The 19,014-nt window shown below is 45.8% G+C and overlaps 1 protein-coding gene across 1 annotated transcript in view; it reads right to left on the bottom strand.

Moving 5' to 3' along the window:
- Nucleotides 1–19,014, bottom strand: part of CACHD1 (cache domain containing 1) — a 205,874-nt gene that overhangs the window by 68,989 nt on the left and 117,871 nt on the right. The window contains exon 6 of the mRNA XM_038752670.1: nucleotides 7,344–7,450. Coding sequence (XP_038608598.1) covers nucleotides 7,344–7,450 — 107 coding nt within the window. The remainder of the gene's footprint in view (nucleotides 1–7,343; nucleotides 7,451–19,014) is intronic.

Raw genomic sequence — 19,014 nt, 5'->3', positions numbered from 1 at the left:
GAAGCAGAAATACAGGCCTAGGTGACATAACAGTCTAAGCTCCTTGGGAGGGAAGAGGTCTTATGTGTCCTCTCTATTCCCCCTTTTAGACTGTGAGCCCACTGTTGGGTAGGGACCATCTCTATATGTTGCGAACTTGTACTTCCCAAGCGCTTAGTACAGTGCTCTGCACACAGTAAGCGCACAATAAACATGATTGATTGATTGATTGATTGATTAGCAGTGATAGTATTTATTAAGCATTTACTGGGTGGAGAGAATATGCATTTGGGAATTAGTCCCTGTTGCTCAGGAGATTCACACTTTGTACAGAGCCATGTGCTCTGTGGACCTTTATAAAACATTACTAGCAGGGGCACAAACTTATTATTATGATGGTATTTGTTGAGCACTTACTATGTGTCAAGCACTGTTCTAAGCGCTGGGGTCGATTACAAGTCGACCAGGTTAAATACAGTTGTTGCCTCACGTGGGGCTCACAGGCTAAATAAGGAGGGAGAACAGGTGCTGAATCCCCATTTTACATCCCCCTACCCAGGACCTTACAACCTTATTGAGAAGCAGCTTAGCCCTGTGGATAGACCACAGGCCCGGGAGTCAGAAGGACCGGGGTTCTAATTCCAGCTCTACTATTTATCAGGTGTGTGACGACCTTGGGCAAGCCACTAAACTTCTCTGGGCCTCAGTTTCCTCACCCGTAAAATGGACGTGAAGACTGTGAGCTCCATGTGGGACATGAACTGTGCCCAACCAGATCAACCAGATTAGCTTGTAACTCCCCCAGCACTTAGTACAGTGCCTGGCACAGAGTAAGTCCTTCACAAATACCATTAAAAATACATATATATATATAATCTCATTGAAAGCTTCCTTTTCATTACTCTTTTAGAGTTCATTTTGCATAGATTCCCCAGGTTAGGCACACAACTAAGTGTTTTCCTCCAGGCACTTCTTGTGTGCCAAGCACTGGGGTAGATCCAAATTAATAACAAGAATGATAATAATAATAATTATGGCATTTGTTAAGTGCTTACTATGTGCAAAGCACTGTTCTAAGCGCTGGGGAGGATACAAGGTTATCAGATTGTCCCACATGGGGCTCACATTCTCAATCCCCATGTTACAGATGAGGGAACTGAGGCCCAGAGAAGTTAAGTGACCTGCCCAAAGTCACACAGCTAAGTGGTGGAGGCGGGATTTGAACCCATGACCTCTGACTCCCAAGCCCGTGCTCTTTCCACTGAGCCACGCTGCTTCTCGCTAATCAGGCCAGACACAGTCCCTGTCCCAAATGGGGCTCAGAGTCCAAGAAGGAGGGAGAACAGGTATTGAACCCCCATTTTATACTTGAGAAAAATGAGGCCAACGTAAGTCAATCAATCAATCGTATTTATTGAGCGCTTACTGTGTGCAGAGCACTGTACTAAGCGCTTGGGAAGTACAAGTTGGCAACATATAGAGACGGTCCCTACCCAACAGTGGGCTCACAGTCTAAAAGTCAATCAATCAATCAATCGTATTTATTGAGCGCTTACTATGCGCAGAGCACTGTACTAAGCGCTTGGGAAGTACAAATTGGCATCACATAGAGACAGTCCCTACCCAACAGTGGGCTCACAGTCTAAAAGGGGGAGACAGAGAACAGAACCAAACATACCAACAAAATAAAATAAGTAGGATAGAAATGTACAAGTAAAATAAATAAATAAATAAACAGAGTAATAAATATGTACAACCATATATACACATATACAGGTGCTGTGGGGAAGGGAAGGAGGTAAGACGGGGATGGAGAGGGGGACGAGGGGGAGAGGAAAGAAGGGGCTCAGTCTGGGAAGGCCTCTTGGAGGAGGTGAGCTCTCAGCAGGGCCTTGAAGGGAGGAAGAGAGCTAGCTTGGCGGATGGGCAGAGGGAGGGCATTCCAGGCCCGGGGGATGACGTGGGCCGGGGGTCGATGGCGGGACAGGCGAGAGCGAGGTACAGTGAGGAGTAAAAGTCAAGTGATTTGCCCAGGGTCCACGGCAAGAAAGCGACAGAGCTGGGATTAGAACCCAGGTCCTCTGAGTCCCAGGCTTGTGGGGTTTTTTTACCACTAGGCCATGCTGCTTGTCGACCTGAAACTCTACCACAAGGATCTTTGTTTATCTCTTAAATCAGATGTGACCATTAACCGCGTGCACTGAGGAAGAATGTGGCTGGGCTAGCAGAGCCGCAAAACTCCACACCTCCGGAATCTGGGCCATGGAAGCGACGTCTAGTTTCTCAGGCATTCTAGATAAAGGGAAAGCCTAATGCAGGAAGCTAACTACTTCAACTCTGAGGCTCGAGCGAGGTGGCTACCAAAACCCTTGAACAGCACGCTCACAAACTTGCTGGGAATGGAAATACTGCCTTTCTTTCCAAAGAGTAGCCGGACAAGAATTCTGACCAGAGAACCGACTTACACGGCCTGCTTTGTGTTGTCTTCACACACCTTTGTGGTTGACTGAGCTATTCGTTTTCATCTCAAGACTGTGGACCTTCCTCAGTTCCCCACTATCTTAACACCACAGGCGCTGCATGCACACACACACAAACACACTTGCACACACAATTTTGCTCCCTCCAAATTTCGGATTCCGCTCCTCAATCAAAGCAGCAAGCCTGCCAAGTTGGAAGCTTCTAAACTGTTGTTCAAATCGAACATGTGGATAAAATCAATCAATCAATCGTATTTATTGAGCGCTTACTGTGTGCAGAGCACTGTACTAAGGGCTTGGGAAGTACAAGTTGGCAACATATAGAGACAGTCCCTACCCAACAGTGGGCTCACAGTCTAAAAGTGGGGGGGGACAGAGAACAAAACCAAACATACTAACAAAATAAAGTAAATAGAATAGATATGTACAAGTAAGATAAATGAATAAATAAATAAAGTAATAAATACGTACAAACATATATACATATATACAGGTGCTGTGGGGAAGGGAAGGAGGTAAGATGGGGGGGATAGAGAGGGGGACGAGGGGGAGAGGAAGGAAGGGGCTCAGTCTGGAAGGCCTCCTGGAGGAGGTGAGCTCTCAGTAGGGCCTTGAAGGGAGGAAGAGAGCTAGCTTGGTGGATGGGCAGAGGGAGGGCATTCCAGGCCCGGGGGATGACGTGGGCCGGCAGTCGATGGCGGGACAGGCGAGAACGAGGCACGGTGAGGAGATTAGCGGCGGAGGAGTGGAGGGTGCGGGCTGGGCTGGAGCAGGAGAGAAGGGCTTCCGTATTCCTCCTTAGCCCTCCCCATGTGAAACTCAGGAGGGAGAACTTACTACAGTTGCTTTCGAAATAAGCTATTTTTTTTTTGGTGGGGGGTGAGGGAGGGTGGCGGCGCAGGTCCAGCCTGAGAGTTCAGCCCAAAAGAAATCGGGAGAAAATGGAAAATAAAAATCAAGCTCTAATAAAACAGCCTTGTCACTCTCCCAGAGTTCTGTAGTGTGAAAACCATCATGTACATTAGAAAAGCACGCGTTGCCGAAACTGGATTATACAAATGGGAGGGAGGACAAGGAAGCAATTGAGAAATCTGGGGTTTAGGCCTGGGGTTTGACTACACAGGATATACACCCGTGAGGGGCGCTGAATTTCCTTCTGGATCGATGAATTTGAGAACATTTAGGATTTATGGAGGGCTGCTTCCCGCCGGATGAAAGGCAAACTGTAACCGGACCATCAATTTGGACTCCGGTGATGGGTTCTATGGCCTTTGCAAATGTCCATGGTTGGACAGCTTGCAGATGCAAGCGTCTGATGTGGGGTAGCTGAAGGGGAAGGGTTCCGATTCTGCTGCGATTTGGAGGGTGAGTTAGGCTGTAGGGATGGGAAGCAGCATGGCATAATAGATACAGCACGGGCTTGGGAGTCAGAAGGTCACGGGTTCTAATCCCGGCTCCGACGCATGTCTGCTGTGTGGCCTTGGGTGAGTCACTGAGTCTCTCTGCCTCAGTTATCTCATTTATTTATTTATTTTACTTGTACATATCTAGTCTATTTTATTTTGTTAGTATGTTTGGTTTTGTTCTCTGTCTCCCCCTTTTAGACTGTGAGCCCACTGTTGGGTAGGGACTGTCTCTAGATGTTGCCAACTTGTACTTCCCAAGTGCTTAGTACAGTGCTCTGCACACAGTAAGCGCTCAATAAATACGATTGATTGATTGATTGATTGATTGATCTGTAAAATGGGGATTAAGGCTGTGAGCCCCACGTGGGGTGGGGACTGTGTCCAACCTGATTTGCTTGTATTCACTCCAGCGCTTACTAAAGTGCCTGGCACATAGTAAGCTCTTAACAAATACCATTATTATTATGGGTGGCTGAAGGGGCCAGGGAGAAGCATGGTGAGGATATGGTGCTGGAAGGAGTGACTGGGGTGTCAGGAACAGTGGGCAGGGAGTGAGCTTCTTTTCTATTATATTGTCCGCTCTGCACACAGTAAGCGCTCAATAAATACGACTGACCAACTGACTAGGCAGTCCCATCACAGAGTATGCTGTATGAGGGGCAGGGGGAAGGAGGAGGAGGAGGAGGACTCCTTCCCCTCCCCACAGCACCTGTATATATATTTGTACAGATTTATCACTCTATTTATTTTACTTGCATATATTTACTATTCTATTTATTTTGTTAATGATGTGCATTTAGCTTTCATTCTATTTGTTCTGACAACTTGACCCCTGTCCACATGTTTTGTTTTGTTGTCTGTCTCTCCCTTCTAGACTGTGAGCCCGTTGTTGGGTAGGGACCGTCTCTATATGTTGCCAACTTGTACTTCCCAAGCGCTTAGAACAGTGCTCTGCACACAGTAAGCACTCAATAAATACAATTGAATGAATGAAATGAATGAATGAGGAGGGGAAAGGGCGGCCTTGAGCCGCAATGTGTTGGAGAGGATTAGTCTGGCAATCCAGAAGAAAAGGGCGATCTGTGGCTCAGAAGTCGGTGTGGAGGCCGATGGAGAGGTGACCCACCGAATTCTTCCCTCTGCAATTCTCGGGGCTGGGGAAGAGTTGGTGGGGCACAAGAAATTGGCACGAGCAGGAGAAAGCCTCCAGGAGCAAAAGGAGACCTCTTCTCATATATGGTGGTGCAAAAAGGTCTTCTGCACCAAAGAGGTCCTGACATGGAGCACTGACACTTTTTTTTATTAATGGAATTTGTTAAGCACTTACTATGTGCCAGGCACTATGTGCCAGGCACTATACGAGGCACAGCACCGGGATAGATACAAGATAATCTGGTTGGACGCAGTTCCTGTCCCTTTATAGGGCTCACAATCTTCATCCCCATTTTGCAGATGAAAGAACTGAGGCACAGAGAAGTGAAGTGACTTGTCCAAGCTCACCCAGCAGACAAGTGGTGGAGCTGGATAAGGACCCAGGTCCGCTGACTCTCTTGGGCCCGTGCTCTCTCTACTAGGTCACGCTGCTTCTCTTGAGTTTCTATTTGGCGTTTTTTCTTTTTTAGACGTGGAAGCATTCTGTACGTCAGCAGTTGGAATGACACAAAAGTTTATGAATAATAATAACAATGGCATTTGTTAAGCGCTTACTATGTGCAAAGCACTGTGCAAAGGAGGATACAAGGTGATCAGTTTGTCCCACGTGGGGCTCACAGTCTTAATCCCCATTTTATAGATGAGGGAACTGAGGCACAGAGAACTTAAGTGACTTGCCCAAAGTCACATAGCTGACAGTGGCGGAGCCGGGATTTGAACCCATGACCTCTGATTCCCAAGCCCAGGCTCTTTCCACTGAGCCACACTGCTTCAGACCTGCCACCTTGGATACTTCATTCATTCGAAGTTGATTTATTGATCGCTTACTGTGTGCAAAACACTATACTAAGTTCTTGGGAGAGTACAATATAACAACAGACACATTCCTGCTCAGAGTGAGCTCACAATCTAGAAGATGAGCTCATGGTCTTACTGATGATAATACTAACAATGATTTGTTAAGCGCTTACTATGTGCCAAGCACTGTTCTTAGTGCTGGGTTAGATACAAGATAATCAGGTTGGACACAGTCTCTGTCCCATGTGGGGCTCACAGTCTTAATATCGATTATCCTTTCATTCATTCATTCAATCGTATTTTATTGAGGGCTTACTGTGTGCAGAGAACTGTACTATATATACCTGTATATATGTATATATGTTTGTACATATTTATTACTCTATTTATTTATTTATTTTACTTGTACAAATCTATTCTATGTATTTTATTTTGTTAGTATGTTTGGTTTTGTTCTCTGTCTCCCCCTTTTAGACTGTGAGCCCACTGTTGGGTAGGGACTGTCTCTATATGTTGCCAATTTGTACTTCCCAAGCGCTTAGTACAGTGCTCTGCACATAGTAAGCACTCAATAAATACAATTGATGATGTTGATGTACTAAGCACTTGGGAAGTACAAGTTGGCAACATATAGAGACGGTCCCTACCCAACAACGGGCTCACAGTCTAGAAAGGGGAGACAGACAACAAAACAAAACATGTACACAGGTGTCAAAATCGTCAGAACAAATAGAATTAAAGCTAGATGCACATCATTTACAAAATAAATAGTAAATATGTACAAGTAAAATAGAGTAATAAATCTGTACAAATATATATACAGATGCTGTGGGGAGGGGAAGGAGGTAGGGCGGGGGGGGATGGGGAGAGGGAGAGGAAAAAGGGGGCTCAGTCTGGGAAGGCCTCCTGGAGGAGGTGAGCTCTCAGTAGGGCTTTGAAGGGAGGAAGAGAGCTAGCTCGGCGGATGTGCGGAGGGAGAGCATTCCGGGTCAGGGGAAGGACGTGGGCCGGGGGTCGACGGCGGGACAGGCGAGAATGAGGTACAGTGAGGAGGTTAGCGGAAGAGGAGGAGACAATGACTCACCCCCACTTCAAAGCCTTATTGAAGGCTCATCTCCTCCAAGAGGCCTTCCCTGACTAAGCCCTCTTTTCCTCTTCTCCCACTCCCTTGTGCATCGCTCTGACTTCCTCCGTTTATTCTTCCCCCTTCCCAGCCCCACAGCTTTTATGTATATCTCTGTAATTCATTTATTTAGATTAATGTTTGTCACCCTCTTTAGACTGTAAACTCGTTGTGGGCAGGGAATGAGTCTATTGTTCTGTTGTACTCTCCCAAGTGCTTAGTACAGTGCTCTGCACACAGTAAGTGCTCAGTAAATACAGCTGACTGACTGAACGAAGGTAGGAATGTGTCCCCCTGTGCTTGAGACGTTAGATGACACTACTCTAAACCAAGCACGGATTCAACTCCATGGGAAACATCCCGCCCCCGCCAATAAAATCAGTGAGAGACAGCGGTGTCTCCTACCTGAGTTCAGATCTCGTCCGGGATTGAAGGCTCGGCTGTTGACGGTCGTAGACAGTCTGTCGCAGCTAATGGTTCGAGACACATTGGTGTTGAAATTTCCGTCGAACCTGAAATGAAACAAGCGATCAGCACCCCGCCATGCAGTTTTCCTCCAGACAAAAAACAGCATCCGAGCACAAAACGAGCAGACCTTTTTTTTTTTTTTCCTTCCCAGTTAGCTCTAAGGAGATTAAAATAGCACTTGCTTCAGGGATTGTCCATCATGCCAAGAAGGGAACTGAGATGGAATGATCTCTCATAATATGTCACGGGGGCGGGGATGTGTTTTGAAAACAGAACGCAGGGTTTGGCATCCTAAGGGCTGGAATCGACTTCAGAATCCCAAGGGTCCTTTGTTGGCACCGAGCCAAACCCAAGCCCCTCGGACTTTCGGATTTGCACTGGGAATGACTGGGCTGGGTGGCAAGATGCCCACACTGTTTGCCCCTTGAGACTGGCAGTGCGTGAATGGTAGTGCCCTTCCTATTCCTCTGCTTCAGCTCCCTTGGTTCAGCCTTCCCCCGACCCCATGGCACTGATGTATGCATCCATTACTTATTTATTTACATTAATATCTGTCTCCCCTCTGAGCTCAGTGCGGGGGGGGGAATGTGTCTGCCAACTCTGTTGTACTCTCCCAATAATGATTATAATAACAATAATGGCACTTATTAAGCGCTTACTCTGTGAAAAAGCACTGTTCTACGCACTGGAATGGTTACAAGGTGATCAGGTTGTCCCACGGGGGGCTCACAGTCTTAATCCCCATTTTACAGATGAGGGAACTGAGGCCCAGAGAAGTTAAGTGACTTGCCCTAAGTCACACAGCTGATAATTGGCGGAGCCGGGATTTTTTTTTTTTGATGGCATTTATTAAGTGCTTACTATGTGCAAAGCACTGTTCTAAGCGCTAGGCAGTTTACAAGGTGATCAGGTTGTCCCACGTGGGGCTCACAGTCTTAATCCCCATTTTACGGATGAGGGAACTGAGGCCCAGAGAAGTTAAGTGACTTGCCCAAAGTCACACAGCTGATAATTGGCAGAGCCGGGATTTTTTTTTATGGCATTTATTAAGTGCTTACTATGTGCAAAGCACTGTTCTAAGCGCTAGGCAGTTTACAAGGTGATCAGGTTGTCCCACGTGGGGCTCACAGTCTTAATCCCCATTTTACGGATGAGGGAACTGAGGCCCAGAGAAGTTAAGTGACTTGCCCAAAGTCACACAGCTGACAATTGGCAGGGCCGGGATTTGAACCCATGACCTCCAACTCCAAAGCCCGTGCTCTTTCCACTGAGCTGTGCTGCTTCCCAAGCGCTTAGTACAGTACTCTGCACAAGGTAAGTGCTCAATAAATATGATCGGTTGATCGATTGATTCAGTAGCAGATCGGTAGCCACTCTCCAGGTAAAAATCCTGCCTGCTGGGGGGCTATACATAATTCTTCTCACGGCACTCATGCATGCATTCATTCATTCGATCCAATTTATTGAGCGCTGTGTGCAGAGCACTGTACTAAGTGGTTGGGAGAGTAAAGCATGGGTGGCTTAGTGGAAAAAGCATGGGCTTGGGAGTCAGCAGTCATGGGTTCTAATCCCGACTCCGCCACTTGTCAGCCGGGTGACTTTGGGCAAGTCTATTAACTTCTTTGTGCCTCAGTTGCCTCATCTTTAAAGTGGGCATTAAGACTGTGAGCCCCACGTGGGACAACCTGATTACCTTGTATCTTCCCCAGTGCATAGAACAGTGCTTGGCACATAGTAAGCGCTTAACAAATACCATCATTATCATTACTATTACAACAATAAACAGACACATTCCCTGACCACAAGAAGCTAAAAGTCTAGAGAGCAGTAGGAGTAGCAGTAGAAAAGACTTTTTTTGAGTGCATACCAGAGGTAATGCATGGAACTGAATGTTTGGGAGATAGAACAGAAGCAGGAGGCATGTTTCCTTAAGGAAGCAGCGTGGCCTAGTTGATAGAGCCCGGGCCTGAGCGTCAGAAGGCCATGAATTCCAATCCAGTCTCTGACGCTTGTCTAGTGTGTGACCTTGGGCAACAATAAACAGACACATTCCCTGACCACAAGAAGCTAAAAGTCTAGAGAGCTGTAGGAGTAGCAGTAGAAAAGACTTTTCTTGAGTGCATACCAGAGGTAATGCATGGAACTGAATGTTTGGGAGATAGAACAGAAGCAGGAGGCATGTTTCCTTAAGGAAGCAGCGTGGCCTAGTTGATAGAGCCCGGGCCTGAGCGTCAGAAGGCCATGAATTCCAATCCAGGCTCTGACGCTTGTCTAGTGTGTGACCTTGGGCAACAATAAACAGACACATTCCCTGACCACAAGAAGCTAAAAGTCTAGAGAGCTGTAAGAGTAGCAGTAGAAAAGACTTTTTTTGAGTGCATACCAGAGGTAATGCATGGAACTGAATGTTTGGGAGATAGAACAGAAGCAGGAGGCGTGTTTCCTTAAGGAAGCAGCGTGGCCTAGTTGATAGAGCCCAGGCCTGAGCGTCAGAAGGCCATGAATTCCAATCCAGTCTCTGACGCTTGTCTAGTGTGTGACCTTGGGCAACAATAAACAGACACATTCCCTGACCACAAGAAGCTAAAAGTCTAGAGAGCTGTAGGAGTAGCAGTAGAAAAGACTTAATGCATGGAACTGAATGTTTGGGAGATAGAGCAGAAGCAGGAGGCGTGTTTCCTTAAGGAAGCAGCGTGGCCTAGTTGATAGAGCCCGGGCCTGAGCGTCAGAAGGCCATGAATTCCAATCCAGGCTCTGTTTGTACATATTTATTGTTTGTACATATTTATTACTCTATTTATTTATTTTACTTGTACATACCTATTCTATTTATTTTATTTTGTTAGTATGCTTGGTTTTGTTCTCTGTCTCCCCCTTTTAGACTGTGAGCCCACTGTTGGGTAGGGACTGTATTTGTTGCCAATTTGTACTTCCCAAGCACTTAGTACAGTGCTCTGCACATAGTAAGCGCTCAATAAATACGATTGATGATGATGATGATGACGCTTGTCTAGTGGTGTGACCTTGGGCAAGTTGCTTCACTTCTCTGGGCCTCGGTTACCTCATCTGTGAAGTGGGGATTATGACTGTGAGCCATGTCCAACCTGTTGGACTGTTGACCATGTCCAACCTGATTAGCTTTTATCTACCCCAGAGCTCAGTACAGTGCCTGGCACACAGAAAGCACTTAAGAAAAAAAAAGAGAGAGAGAGAAGCAGCATGGCCAAGTGGAAAGTGCACAGGCCTGGGAATCAGAGGACCTGGGTTATAATCCTGTTCTGCCAACTGCTTCCTGGATGACTTTGGGCAAGTCACTTAGTTTCTCTATGCCTCAGTGCTATCAACTGTAAAATGGTGATTAAATACCTGTGTTCTCCCTCCTACTTAGACTGTGAGCTACATGTGGGTCAGGGGCACACAGGATACAATCTGATTAACTTGTATCTACTCCAGAGATAAATAGAGTAATAAATATGTACAAACATATATCCATATATACAGGTGCTGTGGGGAAGGGAAGGAGGTAAGATGGGGGATGGAGAGGGGGACGAGGGGGAGAGGAAGGAAGGGGCTCAGTCTGGGAAGGCCTCCTGGAGGAGGTGAGCTCTCAGTAGAGCCTTGAAGGGAGGAAGAGAGCTAGCTTGGCGGATGGGCCATTACTATTATTTATTGATTGCTTCTTGTGTGCAGAGCACTATATTCTAACAGGAGAGACCTAGAAATATCAACTCTGAATCCATTTATGGGGATTGAGAGTGTGAGCCCCACATTGGCAAGGACTGTGTTCAACCCGATTTGCTTGTATTCACCCTAGTGCTTAGTACAGTGTCTGGCACACAGTAAGTGCTTAACAAATACCATTATAATAATAATAATTATTATTGTTAAGCATTTATGCTGAGGACGAGGCATACAGAAATAAATCCAGGCTGAGATGAGTGAAGATTAGAGAAAGGCATAAACCTACTTCTGGTATTTCAACTCAGGCCTCTGAAGTTTCTCTAGCCCCAAAGTCCCTGCTCCTTCCCACAAACTCTTTGTTAGGCTCTCCTTTCTTGAACCCGGGCTTGGGAATTATTGGCTCTCCAACAATCATCTTCTTTGAGGGGAAAGATGCCACACTGCTTCTACTGATAATAAGTGTGCTGTTACCCCCCTGTCCCAAATGGGGCTTACAGTCCACATAGGAGGGAGAAGAGTTATTTCATGCTTGTTTTACAGATGAGAAAACTGAGGCACAGAGAAGTGAAGTGACTTGCTTGGGGTCACGCAGGAAGCAAGGGGAAAATATGAAACAGAATCATGATTTTGAGTTTTTGGATTTTTCAAAAACATTTTGAAAAATGGCGTTTTCACAATATATGCAAGAAGCAGCATGGCGTAGTGGACAGACCAAGGGCTTGCGAGTCATAAGGTCGTGGGTTCTAACCCCGGCTCTGCAACTTCTCTGCTGTGTGACCTTGGTCAAGTCACTTCACTTCTCTAGGCCTCAGAGATCTCATCTGGAAAATGGGGATTGAGACTGTAAGCCCCACGTGGGACAGGGACTGTGTCCAACCTGATTTGTTTGAATCTACTCCAGTGCTTAGTACAATGCCTGGCACATAGGAAGCACTTAACCAATACCATAATAATAATAGTTATTAGTAGTAGTACATAAAATTATTCATTTATATCTATCATAAATGATATATATATACATATATATATGATAGATATAATATGATATAGATATTATGATAGATATAAATGAATATATATATATATAATTTATACCTCCTCCAGGAGGCCTTCCCAGGCTGAGCCCCTTCCTTCCTCTCCCCCTTGTCCCCCTCTCTATCCCCCATCTTACCTCCTTCCCATCCCCACAGCACCTGTAAATATGTATATATGTTTGTACATATTTATTACTCTATTTATTTATTTATTTTACTTGTACATATCTATTCTATTTTATTTTGCTAGTATGTTTGGTTTTGTTCTCTGTCTCCCCATTTTAGACTGTGAGCCCACTGTTGGGTAGGGACTGTCTCTATATGTTGCCAACTTGTACTTCCCAAGCGCTTAGTACAGTGCTCTGCACAAAGTAAGCGCTCAATAAATACGATTGATTGATTGATTGATTCTCTAGGCCTCAGAGATCTCATCTGGAAAATGGGGATTGAGACTGTAAGCCCCACATGGGACAGGGACTGTGTCCAACCTGATTTGTTTGAATCTACTCCAGTGCTTAGTACAATGCCTGGCACATAGTAAGCACTTAACCAATACCATAAATAGTCATTAGTAGTAGTACCTAAAATTATTCATTTATATCTACGTCTTTTCATCTGCTTTTTTTCCTGTGTGGCTACATGGCCATGCTTGCCAAGTTTTACCACAATTTTCCAGTCTTCTTCCCTCTTTTTTAGGACTGCCCCCTTTCTGTCAAAAAGCCGGAGTTTGAGGAAACAGGAAGCGGCGGTGTCCCTTGGCCACCCCCTCTCCCACAGAGAGGATTTTGCGGATTAACTGAGGCTGCGACGGTCATAGTCTGGAGGAGAGCTTCCTGCATCCGATCAAAATTCTCCCTTCCTCCGGCAGAAAGCAGAGGGGAGAACGCGTCTTTTGCTTCTGACGTTCTTTCCCCAGGGTTTAGTGCCGTGCATTGTGCTGTGTGGACCCTCGAGAAAAACAATTACTACTACTAATACTGGGGAGCAGCCTGGCCTATTGGATTCATTCATTCATACATTCGATCATATTTATTGAGCGCTTACTGTGTGGAAAGCACTATACTTAGCGCTTGGGAGAGTCCAATACAAACAGCACAGGGTTGCTGGGAGTCAGAGGACCTATGTTCTAATCCCGGCTCTGCCACCTGCTTGCTGTGTGACCTTGGGCAATCCTCAACTTCTCCTCAGTTTTATTGTCTGTAAAATGGGGATTCGATACCTGTTCTCCCTCTGACTTAGGCTGTGAGTCCGGTGAAGGCTGTGTCCACCCTGATTGTCTATTATCTACCAGAGAGCTTAGTACAGTGCTTGACACACGGTAAGTGCTTAACAAATACCACCATTATTATTACCCTTATTATTACTGATGCCTGCCAAAGGGGGATGTGTGAGTTTACAGGTAGATTTTGGGCCAGCTGAGCTAGGAGGTGGCATCAGAGCCCTCTATTCATTCATTCATTCATTCATTCAATCATATTTATTGAGCACTTACTATGTGCAGAGAACTGTACTGAGCACTTGGGAAGTACAAGTTGGCAAAACATATAGAGACGGTTCCTACCCAACAACGGGCTCTAGCTAAACCTGGTTTCATGTGCATCCAGCCAGGTTAGCTAAAAAGAAGCAGCGTGGCTTAGAGGAAGGAGCACAGACTTGGGAGTTGGAGGACGTGGGTTCTAATCCCGGCTTCGTCACGTCTGCTGTGTGACCTTGGGCGAGTCACTTAACTTCTCTGTGCCTCAGTTACCTCATCTGTAAGTCGGGGATTTGAAGTGTGAGCCCCAAGTGGGACAACCTGATTATCCTGTATCTACCCCAGCGCTTAGAACAATGCTTGGCACATAGCAAGTGCTTAACAAATACCATTATTATTATTCAAAATAATTAATTTCCACTCTACTCTCCGGAATTCTTCCAGTCTTCCCAATCCTGGGTCCACAAGATTATATTCCTACTCCAAAGCTCATCTTTTTAGAGAAGCAGTGTGGCTCAGTGGAAAGAGCCCAGGCTTGGGAATCAGAGGTCATGGGTTCTAATCCCAACTCCGCCACTTGCCAGCTGTGTGACTTTGGGCAAGTCACTTTCATTCATTCATTCAATCGTATTTATTGAGCGCTTACTGTGTGCAGAGCACTGTACTAAGCATTTGGGAAGTACAAGTTGGCAACATATAGAGACGGTCCCTACCCAACAGCGGGCTCACAGTCTAGAGAAACTTAGCTTCTCTGTGCCTCAGTTTCCTCATCTGTAAAATGGGGATTAAGACTGTGAGCCCCATGTGGGACAATCTGATTTCCTTGTATCCCCCCAGTGCTTAGAACAGTGCTTGGCATATAAAAAGTGCTTAACAAATACCATAATTATTATTATTATTAAAAAGCATTTGGCTGAAATTACACTTTCTAAGATTACTTTCTACTGTGCTCGGTAGTGCCATTAGAGCTTCTTCAAGGGCGTGGCAGCACTTGTATATATTTGTATATATACTCTATTTTACTTGTACATATTTGCTATTTTATTTATTTTGTTAATGATGTGCATATAGCTTTAATTCCATTTGTTCTGACGATTTTGACACCTGTCTACCTGTTTTGTTTTGTTGTCTGTCTCCCCCTTCTAGACTGTGAGCCCGTTGTCGGGTAGGGACCGTCTCTATATGTTGCCAGTACAGTGCTCTGCACACAGTAAGCACTCAATAAATACGATTGAATGAATGAATGAATGAATGAATGAATGAGAATGACGCATGGCACAGTCACATTCAATTACCCATCAGCAAGGGCCTAAATCAAATTGAGGGAAGTAAGTCTTTGTTCTGCCTTTAGAGAAAATAGAAAACAGCCACGCCATACGGAAGAACTTCTCCAGAGCCAGCCGAAAGGGAGCCTGGCTGGCCTTTTGGAAGGGAGAGCAGGGGGTGGGGGGCTGCCTGCGGGAGCCCCCCGACTTCCAGATGGGAGGAAGAGGTCTACAAATGCAACCAAGCCACCATGACTCCGGGGTCAGATTCCCGCTTCTTCCTCATCAAGTAGGCTGGTCAATTTCCTTTCACACGCAACCGGAGTTTATTACTACGGGGCCAAAGTCCATTCACCAGCATAGCTTTCTGATCTTTTGACTATAAGCTTATTGTTAGCAGGGAACTCTGTTATGCTGTAATCAAAAATAAATGCTTAACAATAATAATAATAATTATTATAATGGTCTTTAAGTACTTACTGTGTGCAATAAATGCTTAACGATAATAATTACTATTATTATAATGGTCTTTGTTAAGCACTTACTGTGTGCCAGACACGGTACTAAGCACTAGGGTGAATACAAGCAAATCGGGTTGATCACGGTCCTTGCCAGTGTGGGGCTCACACTCTCGATCCCCATTTTACAGATGAAGTAACTGAGGCACAGATAAGGGAAGTGCCTTTCCCAAGGTCACACAGCAGACATGTGGTGAAGCCTGAATTAGAACCCAGGACTTTCTGACTCGCAGGTCTGTGTGAAGCGTGGCTCAGTGGAAAGAGCCCGGGCTTTGGAGTCAGAGGCCATGGGTTCGAATCCCAGCTCCGCCACTTGTCAGCTGTGGGACCTTGGGCAAGCCACTTAACTTCTCTGTGCCTCAGTTACCTCACCTGCAAAATGGGATTAGGACTGTGAGCCCCACGTGGGACAACCTGATCACCTTGTATCCCCCCAGCGCTTAGAACAGTGCTTTGCACATAGTACGCGCTTAATAAATGCCATTATTATTATTATTACCCACTGCACCATGCTGCTTCTCAATCAGTACCATGGATGGATTGATTGATTGATCTGCAGTGCTTTCCAACAGTGGAGCAACGAGTCAATGAATCCCAAATCTGGGGCCTGGGGTTTCATTAACAGGATAATGGGTCCTGCTTCTCTCCTGACCTCTTCCTTTGGCCTACTTCCTCTTGAAGGAGAGCAAGACCTCTCAGACTTGTTCAGCCGCAGTGGTCAAAGCAGTAGGACCCTCTGCTCAGGCCTGGACAGTGGAGACAACGGGAGAGAGGCAAAGAAAGTTTCCACGAGATTAACCGCCCCCTCTCCCTTCCTGGGAAAGGAGCCCCGTAACCCGAGGAAGCCGGGGGGCTGAGGGAAATAGGGGTGTCTCCGAGACCCGACCAAAGGCTAAACTCAGACCACCAATTCAACACTTTCTGACTTTCCCATCATCCCAGGGCTTCCAAGGCTGCAGAGGAATTTCCATGCATTTGAATGTTGGGAAGCAGTGTGGTCTAGTGGATACAGTATGGGGCTGGGAGTCAGAAGGACCTGAGTTCTAATCCCGGCTCTGCCACTTGACTTTGGGAAAGTTACCTCACTTCTCTGTGCCTCAGTTACCTCATCTGTAAAATGGGGATTAAGACTGTGAGCCCCAAGTGGGACAGGGACAGTGTCCAACCCAATCACCTTGTCACAGAGACAGAACTTGAAGGCTGTACAGAAGCCTAAAAAAACCCATGCTCTTGCTGAGCAGACTATTGATGCGGCCTCTCCCAGTGCTTAGTACAATACCTGGAATATTGTAAGCACTTAAATACCACAACTATTATTATTATTTTAATAAAGAAACGTGGGGCCGCTCTGGGTGCTCCCCTCACCCTTTATTTAATTCATCCCCACCCCTGCGACAAAGCGCCCGGGGTGCTTGGTCCCACTGTCTGTGGGTTTGGAAAAAAAAGAAAAATTATCCCTTCACTGACCTAATAAGAGGGAAAACCCCAGTCTCCCGGCAGAAGTAGCTGGAGAAACCATAATTATCCGAGTGACTGATCTCAAGGCAGAGACAGAACTTGAAGGCTGTACAGAAGCCTAAAAAAAACCGTGCTCTTGCTGAGCAGAATATTGATGCGGCCTTATTATCTCCAGTCAAACTGCAGGTCACCAACGGGGACAGGGAAAGGAAGTCGTTTAAGGCTACAGACAGGAGGGCTAAGGGAGAACCTGGAAATGCCCTCAGGAGCCATAGTCAATCTGAGAGCAGAAGGATGGGTGGGTGGCATGGGTGGCACAGAGTCAAAGGGGGAGGGGTTGGGAGAGAGAAAAGGCGAAAGTATGGAAGGCAAAGAGCGTCTACTTTGTTACAAATGGAAATGTTCTGCCGAAATTGCTCTGCAGCTCTCACAAATGCTGACTGCTCAAGGACTGTTGTAGTGCTGGGCTGCGAATAAAAGGCCTTGGAAAGGCCTTTGGGGGCCACTTATTGGATCTTACCTAAAGGGGTTCCCCTCGTTTATGCTATCCCCCTTCACTCCTCTGAGCCCCCAACCTCCCCCCCTCCCCATTTCAAATTTTAGCCATGTGGAGCTTGGGTCTTTTGGGAAACAAGTGGTAAAAGAAGCATTTCACTTTGGGTAATGTACACCAGTCAGTGAGTTAATTGTCTTTACTGAGCACTTACTGTGTGTCCAGCTCTTGGAAGAGTACAATATAGCAATAAAGCAGACACATTCCCTGCCAGAGAGCTACAGTCTAGACAGATATTAATAGAAATAAATAAATGACACATATGAACGTAAGTACTGTGTGGCTAGGAGGTGGGGTAAATAAAGGGAGCAAGTCAGGGTGAAGTAGAAGGGAATGGGAGAAGAGGAAATGAGGGCTTAATCAGGGAAGGCCTCCTGGAGAAGATGTGTCTTCAATAGGACTTTGAAGTGGGGGAGAGTCATTTTCTGTCTAATAAGAACAGGGAAGGGCGTTCGAAGACAGAGGCAGGACGTTATCTCCCAAGCATTTGGTACAGCGCTTTGCACACAGTAAGCGCTCAATAAATACAACTGACTGAGTGGATGAATGATGTGGGTGAGAGGCGAGATCACACAATGCTCTCTTAAAAGTTTGGACTATGGAAAGGGGGGACTAACAATTACAGGGCATTAAAAAATTCTACATCAATGAGTGATCTTCGGGAGACTGTTCTCAAGGAAGGTGGACCTACTTCTGAAATTTGCATCTGGAAGAAAACGTCAAGACCCAAAGCAACATTAACAGATCTTGAAACGGGCAGATGATTTGGACGCAAAATTAAATGCTGTTCTCAGCCATCATCTTTCTCCTCCCCTTAAAAAAAAGTGTCGGCAATTACCGTCTCCGAGTAAAATCCTTCCCAGGCTCGGTAGAAAAAAACATTTTTTATTCTAACTGGCTTCTGCACTTATTCTCATTAGATCAAAACATTAGCTGAAATTCAGTTTCAGGAGAAATAACCCCTCATCCTCCCTCTCCCTAAGGAGAAAAAAAAAAACTTCCTCTGGATTTACTTTCATGAACAACTGATCGAAACTGCATCCCGAGGGAGCAAACAGAACTGTGACTCCCACTTTGATCTCTTCCCCATGGAGAAATTCACTCCCTGCCTAGCTTGCAAGATGTTCATTTGATTGACGTTTGCTCTGATGTGCAAACCGCTTTGAACTTCAGACGTTTAATTCCCATCAGGCCGCAGTCATTTTTATTCTCCTTCAACAGGATTTACAAGCGGGAGATCAGCAAATGCAGAAGATAAAATAAATTTGCAGAAGCTTTGAATCTTACATCAAGACAGTGTTCGAGTGAGCTCTGATTGGATTTCCTTCAGCCCCCGTTCACGGTGTAAATCAACTTTTTCCCGGGGTTTGGGGTTAGGATGAAATAGGAACATGCAAAGGAAAGATAGCTACACCCACGTTCATTAAGGGTTTACTCATGAAATCTCTTCCGGGTCTTTGTTTATAATTTCTGAAGATGGGATTTATCATGCAAGTAACCAGCAACCCACCAATTTTCTTAAAATCTCCTCATGACACCCTGCCTGTTTTACTCCTGGGTCCCAGGATAAGGTACAGGACAATACTTAGCTCCACCACGTGCCTGCTGAGTGACCTTGGGAAAGT

The sequence above is a fragment of the Tachyglossus aculeatus genome, chromosome 10 (assembly GCF_015852505.1).
Source record: "Tachyglossus aculeatus isolate mTacAcu1 chromosome 10, mTacAcu1.pri, whole genome shotgun sequence".
Lineage (NCBI taxonomy): Eukaryota > Metazoa > Chordata > Mammalia > Monotremata > Tachyglossidae > Tachyglossus > Tachyglossus aculeatus.
The sequence above is the reverse complement of the archived record's forward strand: the minus strand, read 5'-3'. Positions and strand labels throughout refer to the sequence as shown.